This window comes from Macaca nemestrina, chromosome 6 (genome assembly GCF_043159975.1).
Source record: "Macaca nemestrina isolate mMacNem1 chromosome 6, mMacNem.hap1, whole genome shotgun sequence".
Classification (NCBI taxonomy): Eukaryota; Metazoa; Chordata; class Mammalia; order Primates; family Cercopithecidae; genus Macaca; species Macaca nemestrina.
The window spans coordinates 23457700-23477348 of NC_092130.1; the positions used below are offsets into that span (position 1 = coordinate 23457700).

The 19649-nt window shown below is 42.9% G+C and overlaps 1 protein-coding gene and 1 pseudogene across 1 annotated transcript in view; one reads left to right on the plus strand and one right to left on the minus strand.

Moving 5' to 3' along the window:
• LOC139363724 (T cell immunoglobulin and mucin domain containing 4) overlaps positions 1 to 8187 on the plus strand; it is a 43343-nt gene extending 35156 nt beyond the window's left edge. Inside the window, exons 6-9 of the mRNA XM_071098157.1 lie at positions 1158 to 1207; positions 5307 to 5424; positions 7041 to 7080; positions 8005 to 8187. Coding sequence (XP_070954258.1) covers positions 1158 to 1207; positions 5307 to 5424; positions 7041 to 7080; positions 8005 to 8089 — 293 coding nt within the window. The 3' untranslated portion in view covers positions 8090 to 8187. The remainder of the gene's footprint in view (positions 1 to 1157; positions 1208 to 5306; positions 5425 to 7040; positions 7081 to 8004) is intronic.
• Positions 2776 to 3371, minus strand: LOC105482380 (MICOS complex subunit MIC26 pseudogene; annotated as a pseudogene).
• Positions 8188 to 19649: the final 11462 nt, after the last annotated feature.

Here is a 19649-nt window from a genome sequence, read left to right on the forward strand (position 1 = left end):
CCTGTCCCATGTCCTGCAGCTACCACCCCTCATTTCACCTCTTCATGGCCGCTTGCCGTCTGACGTGGGCGCCACGCTCTTTCTTGTTTCCACAGCTTTGCTGATGCTGTTCTGTCCACCTGAAACACCGTTGCCAGCATTCTTTGCCTGGCTAATTCTTACACGACCTTAACTCAGAAGTGTTATTCAACAAACATTTATTGAGCACCAAGTATATGCCAGGTGGTATCAGAGTCCCATTGGTGAACAAGCAGACAGGGACTCTGTCCTCATGAACCTTTATTCTAATAAAACTTTCAATGAACTGCAATGTTGAGCTGAATGCCTCTCCCTCTACCTGCCCTTCCAGCAGCCTGTGTGTACTCCATCACTACCTTTGGCCTGTTAGGCTGAAATCATCTTTCGGTCTCTCTTCTCTAATGGACTGTAAATTTCTTGAGGGTAGGGGCCTTGCCGCAGTCTCACAGTATTCTTAGTGCCTGGAACAGTGCTTAGCATTTGGTAGATTCTCAGTATTGTTCCCTTGTAACTCAACTATAGATTATGAAAACATGACTCCACCTCTCAGCATAAACTCCCATTCTCAAGGAAGTTTTCCTCAACCCTCCAGAACAAGTCTGGCAACCTCATGATATGTCCCTATAACAACTCATACTGTTTTCTTTCCCCCAGAATTTTGCACTTGTAACTAATTATGTTTTCAACTATTTACATTACATTTTTACATTAGGTTTTCTGCACTAAGTTGTAAATTCTGTGAGGTCCAAGGTATAGCTATCACACTGCATGGCCTATAGTAGGTGCTCAGTAAATATTTGTTATAGAAAACTGACACATTTTCTTGCTGGATAAAAATCTTGAGTGAATTGCTGAGGCCTACAGAAAAATTAGAGCCAATCGCCTGCTGGCCCAATGCCTGACTCTACCCATCTGTAAAATGGAGATGTTCCTGGGGGATAATGTTGTATAGCAGATAAACTTTACATTAAAACCATATCAAAACAAATATGCATAAATAGATTATACAAAAAACACGGGATTAAATAATTAAACATAGCAGCTGCAGTTCTAGATGGGCTCTTAATTACCTATTTCAGGATGTGATGCTTTATTCCCCCACCAGACATATAACCATTTTCTTCTCTTTTCCTTCCCAGCATCCGATACTGCAGTTCCTGAGCAAAACAAAACAACAAAAACAGGACAGGTAAACAATCTGTGAAGTATTTGAAGTATATCACTTAAATCGTAAAAATCCACAGCAGTGGCCAGGCACAGTGGCTCATGCCTATAATCCCAGCACTTTGGGAGGCCAAGGTAGGCGGATCACTCTCTGCCAGAAATTCGAGATCACCCTGACCGGCATGGCAAAACCCCATCTCTATCAAAAATGCAAAAATTAGCCGGGCTTGGTGGCACATGCCTGTAGTCCCAGCTACCCAGAAGGCTGAGGCATGAGAATTGCTTGAACCCAGGAGGCAGAGGTTGCAGTGAGCCGAGATGGCGCCATTGCACTCCAGCCTGGTGACAGAGGGAGACTCTGTCTCTTAAAACAAAACAATAAACAAACAAACAAACAAAAAATCCACAGAGTTTTGCAGAGGTGAACTAGGAAAAGCAGGATATTGATAACTAGAAAAATTCATTGCAACGATTATGAAACAGCCCAAGAATTTATAGACTTGTACTCTTGGCAGAAATAACCTTGATTGTTACTTCTGTATGTGCCAATGCTTTGAAAAGCAAAAACAAAAACCAAAAAACATGCAAGATCATTGTGTGTTCCTTCTGTGTGACCCAGAATTCATGACATACTGCAGAATCAACACCTGCCATCAATATTTCTCTTATTTTCTGAGGGTACTATTTTTATTATTACAAAAGTGATTCAAGCCATTTTAAGTGAAAGCTTTCAGGCAGTACAGAAGTCTGTAAAGGATAAATAAAGTTTCTCCATCCCCTCTTTCTTCTTCCCCATCTCTCTGTCAGACACTGTCTGTTGTCCTGTCCTGGTTGCTGTGCCCACTGTCTCTGGGATTCTGTGTGTTAGAGAATGTAACAGGAAGAGAGGGAGAGAGCATAGCTTGGTCAATGGAGATGGCATAGCCCCAGCAAGATGCCTCAATGCCTGCCTACAGAGCAGCACCTCTCAATTTTTTTGATATCAGGGTCCCTTTATGCTCCTTTTTTTTTTTTTGAGACAAAGTCTCAGTCTTTTGCCCAAGCTAGAGTGCAGTGGTGCCATCTTGACTCAGTGCACCCTCTGCCTCCTGGGTTCAAGTGACTGTCCTGCCTCAGCCTCCTGAGTAGCTGGGATTACAGGCACATGCCACCATGCCCAGTTAATTTTTTGTATTTTTAATAGAGATGGGGTTTCAACACGTTGGCTGGTCTTGAGTTCCTAGCCTCAAGTGATCCACCCGCCTTGGCCTCCCAAAGTGCCAGGATTACAGGTGTGAGCCAACACGCCTGGACTATACTCTTTTTTTTTTTTTTAACTTGGATTTTAATCATGTATGTGAATAGCAACATGAGTACAGGGAGTTCCAAGGCTTGTGCCTTATCTCTAAGTGAAAGGATTTCAGATTCATTTGCTTGTAGGATGGCATCACCCAAGATAACAGAGGCCTAGTATAGTTTTTCCTGAAGAAGAATGCCAGTTTAATATATTCGATATTGACTTTTCTGCCATTTTTCTGTAAAATTACTGATTGACCATATGAAGTTTCTGTTGCTTACCTATAACTGATTAAAATGTGTAGAGCATGGAATTTTCTACTTATTTTCGGATGAATTCCTCACATTTCCTGGCTTTAGAAAGTTCTCCTTCCAAAAATCTTCCCCAGCTATGTATCCTTGTAAACCCCGTTCATATAATCTCTCCTTTCTGACTTGTACAAACTCGATGGCTTGTTGTGGATAATGGATAGAGGCTGCTAATCCCATGAAACCAGATAGAAATACCTGCTTCTTTATTTTTGAACCTCTAGCCAAAAGAAGTCCAACAAGGCCAGCAAAACCAATCACACCTAGTCGTGGAAAAAATCCAGCAGGTGCATTTTGGAGATATTCATAGCTGTCTCACCCCCATTGAACCAAACTCTCCATCTTGGGCTTCGTTTAGGAGTACCTTTCCTGACACCAACTTGTATATAGCTCATGATAATGTCAAAGCTGAGAGATGCTTTCCTAAGCTGGCTCCTTGACTCCTCCGCATGTTTAGGTTGGCCCTCGAGAATTTAGTAGAGTAAAAGCTCATAAACCTTCATGGGATTTTGGGGAGGGGAGTCCTTTCTCGGTGCCACATAGACTTTGAAGGTGAGTAGGCTCAGGCTGGCCAGCCCCATGGACCTCTAAATCACCTTGAACATGTTACTGGCAGTGAGGACTCTCACAGGGTCTTTTTATACTCTTGAAACTCAGTTTCTAGCCTGGGCAACATTAAAAAAAAAAAAATAGCCGGGTAAGGTATCAAGTACTTGTAATCCCAGCTACTTTGGGAGGCTGAGGTGGGAGGATCACTTGAGTCCAGGAGGTTGAGGCTACAGTGAGTCTTGTTTGTGCCACTGCACTATAGCCTAGGCAACAGAGAGAGGCCCTGTCTGTAAATAAATAAATAAATAAATAAATAAATAAATAAATAAATGCCTGGGTCTTGTGACACACTCCTGTAATCCCACATTGGGAAGCTGAGGCAGGAGGATTGCTTGAGCCCAGGAGTTCAAGACCAGCCTGGGCAAAATAGTGAGACTCTGTCTCTACAAAATATTTAAAAAATAAAAATAAAAAAATGCCAGGCATTGTGATGCATGCCTATAGTCCCAGCTACTCAGGAGGCTGAGGTGGGAGGATTGCTTGAACCCAGGAATTCAAGATTGCAGTGAGCTGTAATCATTGCCACTGCACTCTAGCCTGGGCAAGAGCGAGACTTTGTCTCTACAAAAGAAAAAAAATCAGTTTCTTAAAACTGAGACTTCATTTTGTTTTTTATTCTCTAGACTGCTCAGCAGAAAAAACTGAGACATTTCTACAATTAAAAAAAATGTTTTAGGCCAGGTGCAGTGGCTCACGCCTGTAATTCCAGCACTTTGGGAGGCTGAGTAGTCAGATTACTTGAGGTCAGGAGTTCGAGACCAGCCTAGCCAACATGGTGGAAACCCATCTCTACTAGAAACACAAAAATCATCCGGGCTTGGATGTGTGTGCCTGTAACCCCAGCTACGTGGGAGGTTGAGGCAGGAGAATTGCTTGAACTCGGGAGGCAGAGGTTGCAATGAGCTGAGATCGCACCACTGCACTCCAGCCTGGCTAACAGACTGAGATTCTGTCTCAAAAAAAAAAAAAAAAAAAAGAAAAAAAATTTAATCCCAGCACTTTGGAAGGCCATGGTAGGAGCTTGAGCCCAGCCTGGGCAATATAGCGAGATATCATCTCATTTTTAAAATTAAAAAAAAAAAAGTTTAAACTTTTCCTTTAGATTCAGGGGTACATGTGCAAGTTTGTCATACAGGTGTCTGTATTTTAAACATTTTTAAAAATCAATTTATTTAAAAATAACAGCAAACCCGCTTTGTGCTAACATAGTATGTTTTATGTCAACTAACTCTATTTTGAAAAAACATGAGTGAGAAAAACGAATGAGAAAATTAGTGGGAAAAATGGCATTGTTTTACGTTTTTTGCAAGTCTCATTAATATCTGGCTTAATAGGAGACAGAGGGTTTCTCATATCTGTTTCCACATTCTGTATAAGTGAGAGCAATGACGCCACACATCACATAGCCTCTGGGAAAGTATACTGTACATCTCATGACAGAATGATAGTGAAAATGGCAAAAAATGTCCCATGGAAATCATTTTGATCTCATGGGCTTCCCATCTAGACTTTGAGAACCACTGCTGTAGAAAATGTGAAATTAAGTTTCATTTTCTCTTTAATCCTGTTTTCTCTAGTAGCCTAAGTCAGCCATGAAAAGAGTGGCACAGGGCTAGGGAGAGCTCAAAGGATTTGAGCAGTGGCCAGGAAAGAGATTTGACTGTGGAAAACATAGCTCACAACAGTTATTTTTTATCCTCAGACCCCTAAGCCCCACAGTTCCTTATGTCTGATGTCTAACACTTTGGAAAATTTTGGGATATGGATCACGTGTTTTAGGTTTTCAGAGATTTTTGGCAAAAGGTGGTGAAATGTAGTGAAAATGTAGTGAAACTGCTGGTGGTTATAAGGTACTATTAGGCCAGGATGTCATCCTGTGAGAGTGATGTGTAGCAGTGACTGGGCCCATCTCCTTGCTTGTGTCCCATCAGATGGATGGAATGCCCATGCCCATGAAGAATGAAATGCCCATCTCCCAACTACTGATGATCCTCGCCCCCTCCTTGGGATTTGTGCTCTTGGCATTGCTCATGGCGTTTCTCCTGAGAGGTAAGGAGGGAGGGCCAGGTGATGGAGCACTTCAGAACCCTGGCGACTGCAGGAGGATCTGGAGTTGTCTCCACTTCCTTCCCCTTTATCCCTCCCCAAAGAGACTCAGTTCTGTCATTGTTCCCGTCCCGGTCAGGGATGTAACAGGTAAGCTCATTCTCCACAAGTTGCTAATGGCTCTGTGTATTAACCTCCTGGTAGAGTTCACATTTTGAAAAAGGGAAAAAAGCGGAAGAAGAGCACCGTCATTTATTGGACATTTTTGTGCCAGTCCTGATGGTATACTTTTGACGTGCCTAATTCATTTTATCCCTATTACTGCCTTAAGAGGAAAGTACTATTCTTTGTTCACTTTCTTCACTTCCTTTGTTCTTTGATTGAGAAAACCCTAGCTTGTCGCTTCTTTTGGCTAGGATTGTTGCAGGACAAAGACCATGAACAGTCCTCCTTCTCCTTCTCCTTCTCCTTCTTCTTTTTTTTTTTTTTTTTTTTTTTTTTGAGACGGAGAGTCACTCTGTTGCCCAGGCTGGAGTGCAGTGGTGCAATCTCAGCTCACTGCAACCTCTGCCTCCTGGGTTCAAGTAATTCTCCTGCCTCAGCCTCCCGAGTAGCTGAGACTACAGGTTTGTGCCATCACGGGGGCTAATTTTAGTATTTTTAGTAGAGAGGGGGTTTCGCCATGTGGGCTAGGCTGGTCTCAAACTCCTGGCCTCAGGTGATCCACCCACTTTGGCCTGCCAAATCTCTGGGATTACAGGCACGAGCCACCACTCCTGGCCTGATTCTGATTTTCTTGCGTGTTCCCTGAAAGCAAGCTTTCTTAACCTAGAGGCCACAGATGGACTTCAAGGGTAATGTGAATCCTTTGAAATCACGTGCAAAAGTGTTTATGTGTTCATCCCTGCATTTTTCAGGGGACAAGGTCTATAGTTTTTATTAAATTTGCAAGCTGCTCCATGACCTTGCACCTCCATCCCACCCCCACCCTACCCCTAGAAGTTTTAGAACACTACAAAAATGAGCCATGAAACAGAGCTTACGGTTTTCATACAAATTATAGGCACATGGCACCTGGTACCGTTGTAAAATGCGGATAAATTGTTCTGTACTCATTAACAAAAGCTGTGTCAGGGCAGTATGGCAGGAGATGAGACTAGTAACCATCTCAGCTGATTTGAATAATAGTGAAACTTGTATATTTCAACACCTGCCCCAGGTGCAAAAAGAAATTTGAAATTTACTGGAATCCTGCTGTTAGTCTTCCTACAAAGGCATGGTTACAGTTTCGGAAAATTCTGAGTATGTCTCATAAAGAAGTATTTTAAAACCCAAGTGAGTACTTGAATTCTGGATAGACAGATGACTCAAAATGAAATAGCTTAACACCATTGCCCAGAATGTTGGAACAACTGTGTAATTGATGAGCACTGACTGTGGTCTAAAATAGCAAGTGTTTGACCTGGGAAAGGGAATGGCTTTTTCTGCCACAGCCAGCCACTGGTTCTCACCTTTGGCCTATGTCTGCTCTTTGGGAGGCAGTACTGGAATTCCCCCAGCATTTTGCGTATTCTATGCACTGCAGCCCCTCGGCTCACACTGTGGCCTTATCTTTTCAGGGAAACTCATGGAAACCAATTGTTTGCAGAAACACACAAGGTAATTGATCTTGCATGAATGGGTGTTGTAATGATTGTACAAGCTGTTACAAATGATTAGCTACTACTCAGTGGTTTAATGACTTGAGCTTGTGCTCCGATTAAACAGAGTTGGAAAAATGTGACATTAGAAGTGAAAAACTTGTGCAGATTTAGCTCACATTAACCTGTGTCTTGGTTAACACTGTGTCTGAACAAAATGCCAGTACCAAGGCAGGTGGGATTAATAGAAGTATAGCATGCAAAAGAAAGAAGGTGCTATGGCCCTCTACTCTGTTTGAAATTTTTTGTTCACCTATGGGTAAATTAGTTTAAGAGGCCATTGTTAAACTGGAGTTTATTGAGGAGAGTTGGCAATATGGAAAGTGAAAAAAGCATGTAGAATATTATTCTTGGGAGTTGGTTCCTCTGCCCCATTAGACCATGGGAGCAGCTTCTTTTGGGGCCTTTTTAAAAATGGTATTTGAAAATTCTCTAGTAAGGGATTTTAGCTATCTGCCCATATTCTTTAGCTTTTGGAAAAGAAATGTAAAAACTTGATGTAAATTATTAATGAAGGCCTTGCCTTCATTAATTAATTGCATTAATACCACAATATGTATTAACAAGTAGGAAAATTGATGCCCAGCAAGGTGACCTTTCAAGGTCATACTTGGAGACACCTTTTGGTAAATAAATGTATTGAAATCATGATTTTATATTTTGCTAAGAATTTTTTTTATCTCCTTATTATAATGGGTTGGCAGAAACTCTTTTTCCCCTGCAGCCTCAGTTTTCCCATCTATAAAATGTGGAGCTTAGACTGAATGAACTGTAAGCCCTTTGAACTTTAAGGGGAACTGCATTGTAACTTAGCAGCATCTGTCTTTTGTTTTGTTTTCTAGTCTTGTGTTTCCCATTATCAGCCCCTCTTTTCTGTTTACAGGCTAGACTGCATTGGAGATAGTAAAAATGTCCTCAATGACATGCGGCATGGAAGGGAAGATGAAGATGGACTTTTTACCCTCTAACAATGCAGTAGCATGTTAGATTGAGGATGGCGGCATGACAATCAACTGTCAAAATAAGTCTTAGGAGGTTTCTTTGTTTCATAAAAAGGATTCACTTATTCCACGTCTTGCTTTAGTTTCATGAATGAAAGGTACTTTAGAGACCACACTTTCTCTGTCCGTGCTCTAATCATCTCTGTAGAATCACTGCTAAGTGATCTTGCACACTACACTTGAACACTTTCAGTGAGGGTGAACTCCTTACCACACCCAAGGGAGTCCATTCAATCTCAGAGCGGTTCTGAGATTAAGAAATACTTAAAGCAAAATCTGTCTCCGGATGACATTAGCCTATAGGTCCTAGTTGAGCTCCTCGTGCCTATACAGAACATCTCTTCTTTATTAACTGCTGGATCAGTGTTGTGTGAACTAACAGGACAAAAAAATCTATAGGCTCCATCAGTCAATAAGACTGCCTTTTTTTTTTTTCTCCCTTAAAGGTAATGTCAAGAGAGTAGAAATCCAAAAGATGGTTACCTTTGGAGAAACATGTGCTTATTCCATTAACATTGCTATTGCTCTAAGCATGCTGGGAAGTACTGGAGAGCTGTTAACTCTTCAGGTGTTGGAAGGAAAATCTCATGTTTCTCCAAATTTCCTTGCTTCTGGGATACAATTTCTGGCTCTTTTATTACCCTAATTGCCTTCATCTCGTATGTATTTGTATCTCTCCTTTTATGCCTAGCTTTAAGAGTTCATTGTCTCGCTGCAGGTATGATATGAGCAGCACAGAGCCTATGGTTCATTAACATTGCAGGAAATGACACGGAATCACACCATAGCTGTGACTCACTTCTTTATTTTTTTTTTTCTTGAGACGGAGTCTCACTCTATTGCCTAGGCTGGAGTGCAATGGACAATCTCGGCTCACTGAAACCTCCACCTCCCGCGTTCAAGCGGTTCTCCTGCCTCAGCCTCCTGAGTAGTTGGGCCTACAGGTGCGTGCCACCATGCCCAGCTAATTTTTGTATTTTTAGTAGAGATGGAGTTTCACTGTATTGGTCAGGTGGGTCTCCAGCTCCTGACCTCAGGTAACCTGCCCGCCTTGGCCTCCCAAATTGCTGGGATTACAGGCTTGAGCCACTGCACTTGGCCAACATTGACTCACTTGTAAAACTCCTAAATTTTCTATAATTTTATTTTCACATTTGAGTGTCTTTAAAGATGACTATAGTGTCACATGCTAATTCTTGCCTGGGGAATTTAATTTTGGAAACAGGAAAGAGTCCGTGGGAGTAAAATGTGGTGAATGACAGGGATATTCACCCGGGGCAGTGCTTGGATGCGAAAGCAAGGCAATCCAAATAAGTTTCTCTAAATATAATTCATGGAAATATGCTCCTCAGTAACAACAGGTTTATTTTAAAACTTTAATAACTACTAACACGAGGAGCCCTGGGAGAGAGATTAAAGCAAACAGTTGTTGAATGAATGAATAAAAAACATGTGTGCCTCAGTGAGAGGGGCTTCTGGCTGGGTAGAAGTGTGGAAAGTAAACCAGATCTGAAAGACATTTCTGTGAAGGACTTCCCAGCATGTTTAGAGCAATAGCAACATTAATGGAATAAGTACGTGGTTCTCTGAAGGTAGCCATCTTTTGGATTTCAACTCTCTTGACATTACATTTTTTTTTTTTCTTTTTTTTGAGACGGAGTCTCGCTCTGTCGCCCAGGCTGGAGTGCAGTGGCCGGATCTCAGCTCACTGCAAGCTCCGCCTCCCGGGTTCACGCCATTCTCCTGCCTCAGCCTCCCAAGTAGCTGGGACTACACCTCGCCCAGCTAGTTTTGTGTATTTTTTTAGTAGAGACGGGGTTTCACCGGGTTAGCCAGGATGGTCTAGATCTTCTGACCTCGTGATCCGCCCGTCTCGGCCTCCCAAAGTGCTGGGATTACAGGCTTGAGCCACCGCGCGCGGCTGACATTACATTTAAGAGAGAAAAAAGTCAGTCTTTTTACTTGACTGGTGAAGCCTATAGATGTTTTTGTCCTATTAGTTCACACAACACTGATCCAGCAGTTAGTAAAAATCCCCCTCACCTGGGCACTTGGAAAAACTGGCCCAGGGCAGCCTGACTTCTGACTTGTTCAGTTACAGTTGGGCAGAATGATTGGCCCCAATGATGAAAATAATGAGCAACAGATTGACAGCTGTTTCTTTTCTTTTCTTTCTTTTTTTTTTTTTTTTTTTGAGATGGAGTTTTGTTCTTCTTGCCCAGGCTAGAGTGCAATGGCACGATCTTGGCTCACTGCAACCTCTGCCTGGTGGGTTCAAACGATGCTCCTGCCTCAACCTCCCAAGCAGCTGGGATTACAGGTGCCCACCACCACACCTGGCTGATTTTTTGTATTTTTAGTAGAGATGGGGTTTCGCCATGTTGGCCAGGCTGGTCTCAAACTCCTGACCTTAGGTGATCTGCCTGCCTCGGCTTCCCAAAGTGCTGGGATTACAGGTATGAACCTCCATGGCTGGCCTTTTTTTGTTGTTGTTTTTGTTTGGGTCAACGTGGCTTTGATGTTAGCTTAAGGTACTTGAAATGACTTTGTCTAGTGTGCTAAACTCAAACATTTATTTAAAAATGTGGGGGAAGTGGGTCTAGAGTCAGGTTCAGGGCCTGAATTTCCCCATCTGGAAAATAGAGTGGGTCTAGATGGCTTTGTGTATATAGTCAGGTTATAATATCTTATGAGTTAATGATACACCCAACCCTAACTTAGCTCATGCTCCCTATCCACCTTCCAAAACCACCACCATTATCAATGTCACTACCAACTTGGGTCTAACTAGAAAAAGAAGACAGCAGATACTTCCTCAACACAACATTTAAACTCAATGAATATTATTTTTCTGTTTTGCAAAGGGCTATTTTCAATCGATTCCCAAATATAATTCTGAAACTCCTTGTAAGGACTAAGAAACATTGACATGAACAAATCATAGTATTTTAGAGCTGGTAATGGCCTCTAGGAGCCTCTGTCCTAGTAGTTCTCGATGTTAGCTGAACAATCAACTGGGGAGATTTTTCAATGCCAATTCCTGAGTCCTACCCTTTAAGAGATTCTTTTTGTAATTGGTCCAGAGTATGACTTGGGCATCTGAATTTTTGAAAAATGTCCCAAAGTGGTTCTAATGTGGAACCAAGGTCTAAAAACACTGGTCTAGCCTGGTGGCTCTCAAACTATGCACTTCAGACCAGCAGCCTCAGCATCACTGGTACTTGATAGAAACGCAAATTCATGTCCTTCACCCCATACCTCCAGAATCAGAAACGGGGGGTAGAGCTCAGCAAACTGTGTTTTCACAAACCATCCAGATGATTCTGATGTGCATTAGAGTTTGAGAGGTGTTGCACTGTAGTAATTTCTAACAGATGGATTGAGAGTTCAAGAAAAGAATCTCTCTTTACCAGGGCTGTGTGGTGGTGGGCTTGGCCAGACAGAGGGTCAGGAGCTTCCAGCACTGGGGGCAAAGGTCCTGCTGCTTCACCTCCTTTAAGCTGACATCACTTTCTGCCTGCATTCCTGCAGTATCTTCCTAATTATAATCTCCGACTTTACTCATTTTCCTCTCTGTTCTCCATGCTTTGGCAGAGATACCCTCTTTCAATACAGGTATGGGATTCCTGTCTCCTGACTTCTAGCCCTTTTCATCCTTGGCCTCTAGACCTACCTAGAAGCAGTACACTTAGCTCTGCCTGGGGCAGGGGTGGCAAACTCTGATGACTTCAGAGGCCAGGCAGCTGATACAGTTGAGGGAGTCAATGGGAGATGACGTGGCCCATGATAAATTGGAGTGTGTGTATGTCTACTTAAGGGCATTAACATTTAAAATTAGTTAAAATAATTTCCTGGGCAAGCGAAGCATGGCTGTGGGCTAAAACAAGGTAGCCAGTTTGAGATTGGGGGTAAGGGTGGATTTTAGTAAAACATGAATTAAAATAAATATGTAATTCTTATACTGAGACTCCTTGATCAGAGAAGGCTGTGGACGTAGTTGTTCCTCTCATGCCCTCTTTGTGTAATCAGGATGAATTGTTAGCATCTATAAATAACTTTTTGGTATCTATTGTATGTGGGGCCCAGGAGAGAGAACTGCTTCTTTTAAGGAGCTTCACATCTGAAGGAGACAAAACACACATGGGAATTGCAATAGAATAGGCCGGGTGCGGTGGCTCACACCTGTAATCCCAGCACTTTGGGAGGCCGAGGTGGCACATCACTTGAGGCCAGGAGTTTGAGACCAGCCTGGCCAACATGGTGAAACCCTGTCTCTACCCAAAATATAAAAATTAGCTAACCCTGGTGGCGGGTGCCTGTAATTCGAGCTACTCGGGAGGCTGAGGCTGGAGAATCGGTTGAACCTGGGAGGAGGAGGTTGCAGGGAGCCGAGATCGCGCCATTGCACTCCAGCCTGAGAAATGGATTAAGACTCTGTCTGTCTCAAAAACAAACAACAACAAAAAAAGGTAATGCAATCGAATGGCATCAATGTTGTTTTTCCATTTCCATGAGGAAGGAATTTGATGCAGTATGTGGTTCTTACAGCTAATGATTATATGGTGGATCCACGATCAAACCTCACAATTTAAAGCAGGGGTTTCCAATCTGTTGGCTTCCCTGGGTCACACTGGAAGAAAAAGAATTATCTTGGGCCACACATAAAATACACTAACACTAATTATAACTAATGAGCTAAAAAAATCGCAAAAAAGTCTCATAATGTTTAAGAAAGTTTACCAATTTGTGTCGGGCCGCATTCAAAGCCATCCTGGGCTGCATGCAAGCTCAATTTAAAGCAACGGAATTCCTTACCATGGCCTTTCTAGGCTAAATAAAAGAGACACTATCAATTTGTAATGAGCACCTACTATATTCTAACTCTGTTAACTGTTTCAACGCAATTATCTCATTGACTCCTGACAGCAGCTCAACAAAGCAAGTATATTATTTTGGCTTTGGAGCTAAGAAAACAGAATCAGACGCAGGTGAAGGAACTTGCTCAAGGTCACGTCGTCCAATCTCCTGTAGCAGAGCCGGGTTTTGAACCAGGCTTGAAGGACTCCACACTCTAACCACTACCCTGTACTTCACGGTGAGGGCTCCAATTCCAGACTGCATGCATATGGCTCTGTAACACTGACCTGCATTGGACTCAAATGGATTTCAGTGTCCTCAGATCCACAGCAACCTGAGTATATCAATGGCTTTCCAATTCCAACCCCATTATAGCTCAATCTTCCCTTGTCCCCATATTATTTACTCAGAATCTGATTTGCATTTGCAGAGGAAGCTATAAAGGGAGAACCTGGGAGGAACCTTAATGAAGCCAGGTGGGACACATTTAAATGGGAATGTGTTGAACTAACTCATGAAGAGCCGAAGCCAGCTGTCAGCAGGCTTAATGAAAGGTTAACAGGAATTCAGCAATGGGTGGCTGGGGAGACTCTTTGTCTCTCTAAAGAAAACACGAAGTTGAGAAGTGGGCTGCCTGAGTGGAGGTGAGAGCAGAAGGAGGAAGCCACTCAAAACCAAAAGACTGGGTCTGGAAATAGAGCTTCATTTAGATTTGTAAATATGTTACAACCTTAAAAAAAAAAAAAGCACTGCGAGTTCTCAGCTCTGTGAGCATCAAAGAACAGTGAAGGGAAGTGTTCCCGAACAAGATGAATGCTAATGCTATCCAGAGGGAGTTTGGGGAGCACTGGAAATGGCTGCTCACAAAACAGAAGGTGGATTTGCTGCTTGTGCTGAGAAGGTGCTGTTGTGCAGTTATATGCATTATCCGTATTGTATGTGAAATAATGGGGTGGGAGCACAGGAAAGACCTGCACACATCTGTCAGTTTCACTCCCATTTTCAGCCAAGGAAACTGAGGCTCAGAAAGGGGGCATGAGTTGCCCAGTCCCCACAATAAACCAGTGCTAGAGCAAAGCACTAACTTGTGTTTTCTAAACTTGTCTCTGTGGCTAAGATTCTGGGGTTTTCACAGAATCTGCCCTGTTATTGCCCGTCTGGAGTCATGTAATTAAGTTCTTGTTGGTATGGCCATGCATTTCAGCGTTTCTTTTCCATGAGCCATCTCTCTTAGCACACCCCTGGCTTTATAGTGGGCTGCTGCCCCCAGGAAGAGGAATCCGAATGCAAAAAGCACACAGCTTGGCTGCTCTGTTGCTATCCTAGCAGCACCATAACTATGGTGACCAACTTGTCTCAGTTTGCTCTGGGCTTTTCTGGTTTTAAAACTCAAAGTCCCACATGCCAGGAACCCTCAGTCCTGGGCAAACTAGTGTAATCACCCAATAGGTTCCTCTTGTGCCCTTTGCACAGACAAAACCAGTTCACTGAGACCACGGCATTGCAGTAGAGAAAGAGTTTAATGGACATGACGCCAGCCACATGGAAAATAGAGTTATTATTCAAATCAATCTCCCCAAAGACTTGAAGGTTAGGGTTTTTTATGGACAGCTTGGAGAGCAGGAGGCTAGGGAAAGGGTGCTGCTGATGAGCTGGGGATGAAATCATAGGGGTGTGGGAAAATTTCTTTGTGTGCTGAGTCCACCTCTGGGTGGGGCCACAGGACCAGGTGGATCATGAGTCACAAGTCTGGGTGGGATCAGTCTGAAAAAATATTTCAAAAATCCAATCTTAGGTTCTACAATAGTGATATTACCTATATGAGCAACTGAGGAAGTCACAAATCTTGTGATCTCTGGCCATGTAACTCCTGAGCAGTAAGGGACTATAGAAACTATGGGGTCAAAATATGTCAACTATACAAAATGGGGTCAACTGTGTCAGATTCTCTCGCCGTTAGAATTTTGCAAAGATGGCTTCATTGGGATGGTTGGTCAACCTAAGTCCATAAACTAGAGATCAAAAACAACCATCCTCTCGGTTCTCTCACAGCCCCTGCTCTTGACTTTATTGCAGTGATCACTTTTCCTGTGACTTCGCAGTTGGACCCAAATGGAATTTGGTTTGTTCAGATCCGTTGTTAGAGTAGACTACTACTAGATCTACATTATATATCTGGACCCTTGCTATTCAAAGTGTGGGATTCAGGCCAGCAGTTCTGTCATCACTTGGGAACATGTTAGAAATGCAGAATCTCAGGCCCCACCCTAGACCCTCCGAATCAAAATTCACCTTGTAAAATCTAGGATCTCTAGGTCACTCATGTGCACATTAAAGTTTGAGAAGTCCTGGTCTAAAGCATTGATTTTCAAATTCAGCTGTACAGTGGAATCGCATGGGGAAACTTAAAAAATACTTATGCCTGATCCATAGATCAAAACATCACCTTGTACCCCATAAATACACACAATTATTGTCAACTAAAAATAAATTTAGGCAAAGTGCGATGGCCCACGCCTGTAATCCCAGCACTTTGGGAGGCTGAGGCAGGCAGATCACCTGAGGTCAGGAGTTCAAGACCAGCCTGGCCAACATGGTGAAACCCCGTCTCTACTAAACATACAAAGATTAGCTGCGCGTGGTGGTAGGCATCTGGAATCCCAGGTACTTGGGAGGATGTGGAGGTTGCAGTGAGCCGGGATCACGCCATTGCACTGCAGCCTAGGTGACAAGAGCGAAACTCCATCTCAAAAAATAAAATAATAAAATAAATAAATAAATAATTTTTTTTAAATACTGATGCCTGGCTTCCATCTGAGGTCCTGATTTGATTCACAATGAGGAAACATGGGTATCAGTTTTTAAAGCACTTCAGGTGATTTGAATATACAGCAATGTTTGCAAACTTCAGCCCTAAAGAGGCGGTAGCTTTGCACCAGAAAGTAATGTTTCTAATTAATCAGAACAAAGCTTGGCCTAAGTTTATGTGGTTCTACTACCCCCACGTGATTTTGCATACAGAAATCATCAATATTGCTCAAGAAGATCTGAGGCATAAAGATAATGACCAGTTACTATGGAAGAGGCCCATTAAAGTAATTACAAACCAAGATATAATATTTAGTCTATGGAAAGTGATAATAAGAAAAGACAAAAGATAATCAGAAGGAATGTCCTAGGGTCAGGGTGGCACTATGAATCTCTTCAGAAGACATCGGAAAGATGGCTTGACACCAAGATTGTAAGAGAAATGTGGGAGATTGGTTAAGTGGTAATCTTCGTTGCACAATAAGGAACTTGGTAAAAAGGCAACTATGTTTTCTTTTGTACGTAGATATAATGGGAGATCTTCTGTAGGGAACAAGCAGTCATTCATTGTCTCAGTAAGACTGTATTCTTTTACAAGTAAGAGAATACAAAAAATAATGATTTAATTACCAAAGACTTTGAATCATCTCTCGTAACTGGAGTTGGGACTTAGGACTGTTGTAGGGTTGGTTCAGCAGCTTCATGAAAATGAGGTATTAGTCAGGTCTCTGTGTCTTCATTGGTGCTTCCCTCATGGTTGCAGGATGGCTGCCACAGCTCTGATATGCCCTCCCACAAAAGCATCCCAAGTAGAAAGAAAGAGCCCTGGTAACATAGCAAGATCCCATCTCTACAAAAAAATTAAAAAATAAAATTAGCTTTGGGTGATGGCGTGTGTCTGCTCACTTAGCTACTCAGGAGGCTAAGGCAGAAGGATTCCTTGAGCCCAGGATTTCAAGGCTGCATTGAGCTGATTGCACCACTGCACTCCAGCCTGGGAAATAGAGCAAGATCCTGTCAAGAAGAAAAAAAATAAGCCAAGTAGGAAGAAAGGAAGTAGGTGAAGTAGGTGGCAAATGGGACTTTTCCTCTAATATGATGCTTTATCAAAAAGGGACATCTTTCACAGACATTACTAGAAGACTTTCCTATGTTTGATTGTCCAAACTGGGTCACATACCCAGACTTTGGCAAAGGGGAATGCAATTGCTAAGATGATTGATACTAATCAATCATTATTCATTCTCTAGGCTATGCATATTGACTAGCATCTGTTAGCATGGGTGAAACTGGAAATGGCTGTGGGGTGGATAGTCTTGATTTCTGCTGTAGTTACTCATCCACCAGAAGGTTACTGGTTGTCTCCTACGTGCCAAAAGGCCCAGTGGGGAGCTGGGGCATTGTGAGGGACAAGAGGGTCCCAGTCCCTGATCCTAGGCAGCTTACAGTCTACAAAGCCATTTCTATCTTTATTGTCTATTTCATGATTCCAAATATTTGGATCGTATCTTATGTGTCTGAGAAACAAAAAGAGTGAAGGGATAATATGCTTAGAAATTCTGTGTATATATAGATATGTTCTTGAACTTGTGGACCTGTACCTTTGCTGTAAGGGTCACCAGTCAATGGAGGAAGGGGCTGAAACATTGAGACCTAGGTGGTGAAGGCAAATTAGAGCGAGAATTCTTAGCTATGGCAGAACTTTCTTAGCTTGGCAGAAGATAGCTGGCTTTATCACAGATGTGAGAGTAATAGAAATAAATCTCACCTTATATTTCTATGCTGCTTCATAGTTTTCTAGGCATTTTCAAACATTGGTGCTCTGTGTCATAGGGACAGTGTATCCCCATTTCATAGAGGAGCAAAATGGAGGCACAGAGAAGCAAAGTGATTGTGCTCCCACCGTGGTTAGTGAGACAGGATTAGAGTCAAGTGTCCTGATTCCTCCTCAAATCAACGAATCCATGCCATCTTCATGAGATGCTCACCATGTGCCCCTGGCTTTGTGCTTGGAATTCGTAACAGGGCCAATCATCATCACTAATATTATTAGAGCACGTGCAGTAAGCCAGACACTGCCCTAAGCACTTTAAATACGCTTTTAAATTTAATCATGACAATCACCCTTTGAGGTAGTTGTCAGTTTTATCTGTTTGAGAGATGAGAAACGGAAGCTCAGTCAGATAAAGAGGTTAGTCGGCTGGGATTCTAACTAAGAAGAACCTCCACGGTCCAGGGCCTTAACCCATGCGCCCTGGCCCTTCCAGGTATATAAAAGCACTTTTTTGATCTCTTAATGATTACATACATGTGGAAGGTGGAAAGAACTATTCAGCTGTGACTTTTAGGTTGTCCCCATTTTCCCTCTAATCACCGTAGTAAGATGATGCTGGAGCGGCTACGTTGCCTGGGGTATATACCCTGGGGTTGCTTGCAGCGAACCAGGAAAATTTACAACACAGAGACACACTGGGAGTTTACGAGCAGAGGTTTAATAGGTAGAGGAGAAGAGAAAGAGAAACAGCTTCCTCTATACAGGAAGGGGTCTCCTAGTGGAAAAGACTCGCTGGTGGTGAATGTGCGGAAGTTTATAGTCCGGTTTGAGGAGGCGGTGTCTGATTTACATAGGGCTCATAGATTGGTTTGATGAGGTATGACGTTTACATGGCGCACGAGGAAGGCTGGTCGCCCCACCCTAATCTTCTTATGCAAATGGACTTTCCATTTGATTGTGACCATCTTGTCTGCTTCTTACTGTACATGTGGCTGGCAGAGAAGGGACGATGGAGCCGCCATCTTGAACATGTCTAGTCCCTGGTTCTGCCGGCATTCACCCGTGCAAGCTCCCAGCTTGCAGGCTGCTCTTTGGTAGAAAATGATTTGGGACTGCTCTTCATTAAAAAGAAAAGCCTCACTGAGGAGTTCCATACCCTTGCTATCTGCCTGAGTGATTTCTTCTTAACACCTGTATCAACGTGTTCTCCATCCCTAGCCTCTCTTAATGCCACCAATATGGAGATGGGTGGGGAGTGAAGAGCATGGAGCTAGAAAGTTCTTTGGATCTGGGTCTTACATTGTTTGTTTCTTTTGAGACAGGGTCTCACTCTGTCACCCAGGCTGGAGTGCAGTGGCGTGATCCTCCCAGGCTCAAGTGATCCTCCCACCTCAGCCTCCTGAGTAGCTGGGACTACAGGCACAAGCCACCATGCCTGGCTAATTTTTGTGTTTCTTTTTTTTTATTTTGGTAAAGATAGAGTTTTGCCATGTTGCCCAGGCTGGTCTCGAACTTCTGGCCTCAAGTGATTCTCTGGCCTCAGCCTCCCAAAGAGCTGGGATTACAGGCATGAGCCAACCACACCTGGCTGGGTCTCACCTTCTTGAAGAGACTCAAATTTAGACCCAGATCTCCGAATGAGGTCATATATTAAAGCACAGAGATTAAATGATCAGGTTCAAACATAATTATACTAGAAATGTTGCCACCTCTCATTTTTTAAAGAATACACGAAAAGACTTAAAAAAGAGAGAGAAAGAAAGAAAAAAGGAAGTGGCCTGGGTTCCCCTCTCCTTTAGAGAAGCCTGGTCTCACCATCCTCCTCCCTCGCCTTGCCCTTGTTCCACCTCTTATATCCATTCTCCACCTTGTTTATCCTGTTCCCTCTGTTCTAGTTCTTTCTTTCCCCTTCTCTCCTCCCTCTGAGATGAGGTTGGTGTCTTATCTCCCTTCAGCAGCTCCACCAACACAGTGCTATCATTTTTTCCCTCCAGATTCAGAACGTCTCTGCATCATTTTAATCTGTTCCCATGAGCTTTGATTTTCAATCTCCCAAACTGAATCTCAGACCCTTCTTCCCTGAGATGA